The following is a 7,644-nucleotide window of genomic DNA, read 5'->3' on the forward strand; positions in this document are numbered from 1 at the left end:
ACCACATTTTCTGTCATGTGGTAATTTGATTTTCATTGTAAAAGATTAAATGGAGTTAGCTTTGAGGAATCAAGAATTCCTCAGCCTTCATTAAGTCCTGTATCCATACAGCAGATGTTAAGGATGGTAATGGAGCTCTATGTCAGATTGCATATCCCTGGATATAACCGAGGTACCTGAGGAAATAGTATTTTTGACTGTAGAGGGAAAAGCAATCTCCTAGAAGCTCAGTATTCCAGTTGCATTTGAAGGACACTGGATTAATTTCCATCTTTTACTTTTGTGATTACTGCCAAATGTCAAAGCAAATTGTAGATGGTACGAGTGCTCAGAAGTTTTGGACATGTGGGGCTGGCCACTGTCTGGAGTGAGGCCAAACAAGTTATAGTTTAAAAAGCAGATGCATTTCAAAAACATTGGAGAGTATTTGGAAGGATACTGAAGAAGGCCTTTATACCCTGACCAGATTTTTCAGAGGCACAAAATTCTATAATCTCTTGTAAAGCTGTACAGAGCAGGTGGCAAATCAGCATTTCACAGCATCAGGTATGTACAGAAGAGAACCTTGATATCCTTGCAATATTGCAGTTTCTGATATGTATGCAAAAGTTAGCTCTACAAGAAAAATCTGTGTGATTCATGAAGGACTATAATAAGAAAAATAAGTGTTTTAAGATTAAAGGTTCCAAATCTGACTTTTGAGAACTGTAAATTCAGATCGTGAAACACCTAGGAATTAGAAATTCTAGCCACTGGAAATTTTGATTAGCACCTACTGTGAGAAGCTCTCTCCAGATTGACTGAATTTTGCTGCAGAAGAGCAGGACTGACATTTGAAAAAGGATTGAAACCTGCTTGAGAACAAAGCATTTGGCTCCTTTTATACTAAGAATATCTTTTGTGTAGTTTCTTCTGAGCTATAAGAATGTAATTGACAAAAAGACTGCAAAACACCTCTGTTACTTTCCTTTTTTTTTTGACCTTTGCTCCCTCATTTAGACTTCACCAGTTGAGAATAAAATTTGAATTATATATGGCAGTGTTTGCTGCTCTTAATTAGTCTTGATGCTTCTGTATATTTATAAGTAAAGCTCTAGGATGTGAATTCTACAGCTCCTAGAGTTCACTGTTTCTGTGCCATTAGCCATGAAAAACTGAAAGTGTACAAAAGCACACAGCAGCAATCCGGCCTCCACTTCCTAATATGAGTGGGGTGGTCATGAACTGTAGCATGGTGGAGGTCATGAAACTTTCAAAGAGTGATTCCAACACCATAATGAAAAGATGCACTGTGCTTGTTTAAGATAAAGCTTTTCGCACTGCAAATTTACAAAAGGATTGATTGGTCTCCTGACAAAAAAAAAAAAAACCAAAAAACAAAACCAAAACAAAACCACAGCAGCAATCTCATCTATTGTTCATTGTTCAACAGTTTTGTGTTATTATAAAGCTCACTGCATGAGATCAGTGAATTTTTTGGCCAGAAACCCTTTGGAGCCCAAGGGCTGGAAGTCTTGGAGGAACCTAATTACAGCTATGGCCATTGAACTCCACCTGTTTCATCTGCACCTGAAGCACCTGGATGTTTACACAGCTCCAGACAATTCACAGAGGACATTTTTTTTAATTCTGAATTTTCTTTCTAGTCGTTTGTGGCTATTTGCTATTTGAAGAGCCCTCAGGAACATGACTACATGTGGTTAGTGGAAATTCCCTCTAGGTTACCCAGGACTGATACTGTAACTTTCTAAACATCAAAAACTGCAATTCCGCTGTTACTCTTCAGTGGTTTCATCTTTCAACAGTCAGAATTCTCCCAAGCTTCTCCCAAGACAAGGTTACAGTTCCAACTGAGTGTTCTACATATCTCTTAGGGCACATCATTTTATGCCTCACTTTTAAATCCTCCTACTCCTGTTGAGTTAGTGACAGAGAGAGGGAGGAAAGAAAGGGAAAGAAATTCAGCAGCCAGCCAAAAATAGGGGCAACCAACATACCCTTGACTCTGATTTCACCTTTTACCTACATAGATGTTGTTGTAATTAAAGACTATGCACACCTTCGGCAGACATCAATTTCTTGAAATGAGCAGCCATGTGGTCTTGAATGATGTACTGATTGGAGAGCTTGCAGGAAGGCCCAGGAGAAAAAGCTGCTAGAGGAAAAAAAAAATCTAAGTTTATTCAGCAGAACAAGCAATGTCTCAGGTAATAATAGTTCTGAAAATACTGTAATATTTATCCTCTCCTGCTTGCAACAACATCAAGTCAGTATTCATTCTTTTGTTTCAAAAAGTAAGAATAGCACAGAATGTAACACATGAACAAGTGGCAGATTATCCCCAGTTTTCATGGTTTTGAGTACCTGAGAATTATGGCTTGCAATAAGTAGTGCATGAGACTTTGATATTGTTGAACTCTGGAGAATAACAGAGAATCTCATTGTTTAATATCTGATAAAATAAAAAGCATTTGCCTTCTGAAAGACTTAATACTAGAGAATATTAAATATCAGTAGAGAGCATTAATACCATTATCAATGCTGATAGTGTTATTAGATAATATTACAAAGTACTGAAAAATGCACACTGATATCTCTCCTCTTCGTGATACCTAACTTGAGCACTTTGTAGTTAGGTAAATGGACTGGATACAGACAAGGACAGAAATAGGGCCAGAAGAGGAACCAGATCATGGAACTGAATTGTGTTACACACAGCCTGACCATGACACCACTCTGAATCTCCAATTCACCAGATTTCCCAGATTCAGAAAAATTTGTCTCTGTATCTGACCTAAGTTCATTAACCCAGAAAAAAAAAGAAGTTAAGAAGCAGATAAGCATTTACTTGTATTTTTTAACCTGTCAGTGTGGCTGAGATAGTTCATTTTCTTTCAATCTGCTTCCAAACGAAAAAATTATTTCTTTCTCAAAACCCCTAAATTCCTGACAGGATTTGTGGATGGAAAATTACCAGCACGTAGTATTAAAAAAATTAACAGAATACTGGAGATCAGAAACTTAATGTGCCTGACTTTCTATCTACAGACCCAGAATGACCCTTACACTGAGATAATCAGCCCATCCAACCCTATCCAGATTTGGTTTTCTGAGCCAACAAAATAAATGATTGTTTCAATGTTCAAGTCCCCAATGTACAATTTAAGCTAATAACTTTGTTTCATAGCTTTTATTATGTTTTGAAGGAATAGGAGACCTCGGGTTGAGAGTCTGGGAATCAATCCTTCTAATCTCAGTTTGGCTGCATCCTTGCCGTGTTGCTTTTTTTATCTCTTGCCTACCAAAGTGAGCCAGCGATACAAACTGCTTTTCACTGCCAAGGAGCTTGAATAAATTCAATTTATGGTGTCATCTTTTGAACAAACACCATAAGAAAGAGCTGGACAGGACATCTTATGCTGGATTTGTTGCTTCACTTAGTATTATTCCCTGACGTATTCCTGCAAGTGACTCTAAGTCTACCAGAAGGGCATTGACATGAAGACTTGGTTTCAACAGCTGGTCCAGGAGCAGCAGCACATCCCAAGATAATCAGCTGAAGAGAGGTGCTGTTCAGCTCCAGGGCCACCCATTCTGATGGTGCATGGAACACACCAGAGTGGTTCCACCAGCACACAAGCAGGTGCAGAGACATCAGCAGAAATGCTGACCCCATGTTTGCTGTGAAGAATGGAGAACTTGGTGCAGCATTCTGGGAAAACTTCATTTACCTCTTACCTCAATTAAATTGAGCATGATAGTACAGGCACCACAATGGAATCTGATGCCTGAAGCAGACAAATACAAAGCTGAAAAACCTTCTAATCATGAGCCTTTACGTGTCCAATTTTATTCAGGGAAACCATTCATGGGTGTCAATGCCATAACAAAAAAATAAAATAGTTAAAATCAGTACTATTCTGTTTTAAAGCTCTTACGTGCTGGAGACCTGTATTGTTCACTCCAAAACTTCTAAAAATATTTTTTTTTCATTAATTTTGCCAGCTGTGCTGTAACCTCCTGCTGGCATAAACAACTGGAACAAGCTCTTCAGTAACATCCAGCACCATCCCTAGCTGGTTTAAAGTGGGGTGGCCCTCCTGAGTTCAAGGAATGGCAAAACCCTAAATCACATCAGCTAGAGGCTCTTGTCACTAAGGGAATGGAAAAAGTATTTTGGTAAATGCCCCAAATCTTTTCCAGATTGGCAGTGACAAGCTGATTTCAATATATTCAGTGAAAAAGTACAGCAGAAGAATGAAGTGATAATTTAAAAAATATCCAAAGATTAAAAAGGGAGGGAAAATCCATTTATAAAAAGAACATTCTTCTCAAAATGAATAACTGCCCCAAATTTGAAATGCTAAAGATATACAAGGCACTAGTAGTTTAATCTAATTTTTGTCTTTCATAAAATTTAACTCTATGCTGTGTCCAGAAAATTACTGACATTGTGCAATAAGCAATATTGTGGTTATTCCTATGTAAGGAAAGGAAAAAAAAATCAAATTCCTTTCTTCACCAGAGACTTTCTGTTGAACTTTGGCAAGTTATTCTGTGTTTTTGTGTCTCAATCTCTCTGAAGAGAGGACAAAAAAAAAGCACCTCCCTTTCTTAAAGGAAAGGCTTTAAGGGTAAAAACAATGAAATGGGGAGACTTAGGGGGTGTCCAACTAAGTATTTCCCACTGTTACAGAGAGCCATCTTATTTGAGCTCCCTGGAAAGTTTACACTTTCAAACAATTTTTTCTTATGTTTTCTTTGAGCAACTTCAAATTGAAGGAAATGAGAAATTGAAATCTACTGGGAATTTTAAGTAGCCCTGTTAAGAGGCTCTGTTGATGGTGCAAACACATGTCAAGTCAAATTGAAACAGCCCTTTTGTGTGCTGTAAAGACAGGCAATATTCTTAAGCCCATTTCTGAACAGAATCCAAGTTCTGTATTTTCTGCTGCCTTACACAGATCTCATTTGCTGCAACATTCAGCAAATTGCTTGATTCAAGTCTTCAGTGTTTCAGAGTTTCAACATTTTCAATATATGAGCACAGATCTATCTACAGAAAGTTGCCTGCTTTTGAAAATCTTTCCAAACTCAGAGGACTACTGTACTTCCAATACATTTATATTTTGTTTCTACATATGAGGAAAGACCTCCAGGAAACCAGGACCCAAGAATGAATAATAAAGAACAGTGACAAGCCTCTCAACAGTGACTCTTTTTTATTTCCAACTTTATAATGACTTTCTTAGCAATTTATTATAGCTCTGAATGTGTACTTGTGTGATGACTAATTTACCTAGTTTCCACTGATTGAATTGCAAGAGATTACCTCTGCAGATCATGTCTGGAGAATATATCATGTCTAGAGGTATAATGTCATACCATAAATCCAGTTGTAGCAGTGTTAAAGTTCGACTGATACACAATGACAGTGATAAAACATGTCTTTTCCATGCACTGAAAACCAAAAATAGGCTTCTGAAAAACACAGGAGGTGACTTTGCCTCTCACCAGACTGCTGATTCAAAGCCACTGCTTTTTGCTTCTTACTGGAGTAGAAGTCTGTTCTCTGTAACATGTCAATTATTTTACTCTTTAAAGACTAATATAACTGCAGACCTGCTATAGTGAAAGGAGCTTATACCACTGCTAACTGTTAATTCCTACAAGTGGGAATATGGACTTGGAGGAGGTGCAGTGGAACAGCATTTCTGAGAAGGGAAGTTTAAGGCAGAACAGCTTTCCAGCAGCTCTTCCACAGGTGCTTGGCAAACAGGAATGCTGTTTGTCTAAATTAAGACAGTGAGATATAGAGCAGATACTAGAAGGACTTATCTACTTTACATTATTTCAATAATAAATATGTATTTTTAATAGTGTCATACTATTTAAGCTGTTATTCCAAAACTGGAGCACTTAGTCACTTTTCAAGTACTAATGTGAATACCTACAGCTACTTTTGAGACTCATGTGTCCTCTGAAAGGTCCCATCAAGGAGTATGTAGGCACCATGGTTATCTGGGACCCTTGGCAAGGAAGGAAAATGTATTGGTTATGTATTAATGAAAACATTAAGAATTATGATTATCTTTCTGCAGGTCCTTATGGGAATTACTCTCGTGGCCAGAATGCCACATTGCAACTGATACAGGTATGGAAAGGCTGGAACTTTGGAATTTACTTTCCCTGCCAGACTTCTTCTGTTTGGTTTAATCCCTCTCAGTTAACAGGACCCTTTAGACCATATTCTTTGAGAGGAAACTTTCTGTTACAACAGCATTAGCAGGGCAATTTTCTACAGGCCACAGAAATGAGCCATGGCATTGTGCAAAGGTCACATATCTTGCAATCTGAAAGATCATCTCTGCTAAACATCTTCAAGGCAAAAGAAGGAGCAGCTCAGTCTGATACTGTGCTGCATGTGCCCAAGGGAAGCAGTGGGGAAAAAAGCATAGCATTGAAGATCTTATACAGATACTCCACAAAATATTATAGGCTCACATCATGGAAGCCAGACCTATAAAAGCCAGACCCAACACAGCAAAGAAAGCAAACAAGTCCCTGATCATTTTGAATTAAGGATGGGTTGCAAGAACACAAATTCTACATACACAGAATTCCACCTAGTTTATGAAGAAATCTTGCTCTGCTGACAGATGAATTTATCTCAGACAAGTAACAGGGTAAATTTTACAGCTAACAGGTAAAATTCAACAGCTGAAAGGGCCAAGTCTCAATTTCCAAAATCACGTAAGTACACAGAGGTCAGACTGACACAGAGTCAAAGGAAATCCAGAAGATTTCAGTCCCTACCTGTCCACTGGTATGGTTTTCAATCCAATGATGTTTCTAACTCCCACTACAATCAAGGAAAAGCTGGTACCTTAATTTGCAAGTCTGATCATGGAGACTAAACTTCAGTCCTCATTTTTAACTTACTTTCATCTTAGTGAAACTATTTGTCTATATGTAAAAGTTCCAGCAATAATTTTAACCCTAATTTAAATAGACTGTCTTCAATTTAAAGACTGATTTTGATTCATCTTAAACCTACTCCTTGTTAATGTGAAGCAAGCCAGTAGCACTGCAATGTGCATACATAATCTTCTCCACCAGATAAATCTTATCACTTTAAACCCACACATGAAATTCCATGCTTCTTAAGCAGATAAGTCAACTGGCATACAGGAACCTGGTGCTCAGTAGCTTTATACTCCAAAGGGTTGTCTGGCAGCAGAAGTTGCTTAATTGTGAACTTGGATTTGCCTGATTTTATTTGACAGTTGTAAAGGAAATATCTCCTGAGAGATGATCCTGAATGTCAAAGGACACACCAAGTGTCATCAGAACTGGAAAAATCAATACCATTCTTTCTTTGGTTTCAAGGCTACATCGTAATTTGGGGGAAGAACCAGGGGTGTCTGTCTCTTAAACAATGAAACCTTTTATTTTGTCCTCATATACATATTTCAGAATGACTTTTGGTTTCAAAGGCATTGCTGCAAGTTCATAAACCATATGTTTACACCTTTAAGCAAAATCTAAGGGCAGAGAATTTAATCAGGTTTTAGACCTTTATTGATGACACCTGAAAACCTGGCTGTTTCTTTCTGAGAGTGCACTTTCAACTGGCTCTGAAAT

At 37.8% G+C, this 7,644-nt stretch overlaps 1 protein-coding gene across 1 annotated transcript in view; it reads right to left on the reverse strand.

Moving 5' to 3' along the window:
* LOC143693661 (spermatogenesis-associated protein 7 homolog) overlaps positions 1 to 6,015 on the reverse strand; it is a 34,835-nt gene extending 28,820 nt beyond the window's left edge. Inside the window, exons 1-2 of the mRNA XM_077176319.1 lie at positions 5,955 to 6,015; positions 2,060 to 2,152 (exon numbers count right to left, since the gene is read on the reverse strand). Coding sequence (XP_077032434.1) covers positions 2,060 to 2,152; positions 5,955 to 6,015 — 154 coding nt within the window. The remainder of the gene's footprint in view (positions 1 to 2,059; positions 2,153 to 5,954) is intronic.
* Positions 6,016 to 7,644: the final 1,629 nt, after the last annotated feature.

Source organism: Agelaius phoeniceus, chromosome 3 (assembly GCF_051311805.1).
Source record: "Agelaius phoeniceus isolate bAgePho1 chromosome 3, bAgePho1.hap1, whole genome shotgun sequence".
NCBI classification, from domain to species: Eukaryota; Metazoa; Chordata; class Aves; order Passeriformes; family Icteridae; genus Agelaius; species Agelaius phoeniceus.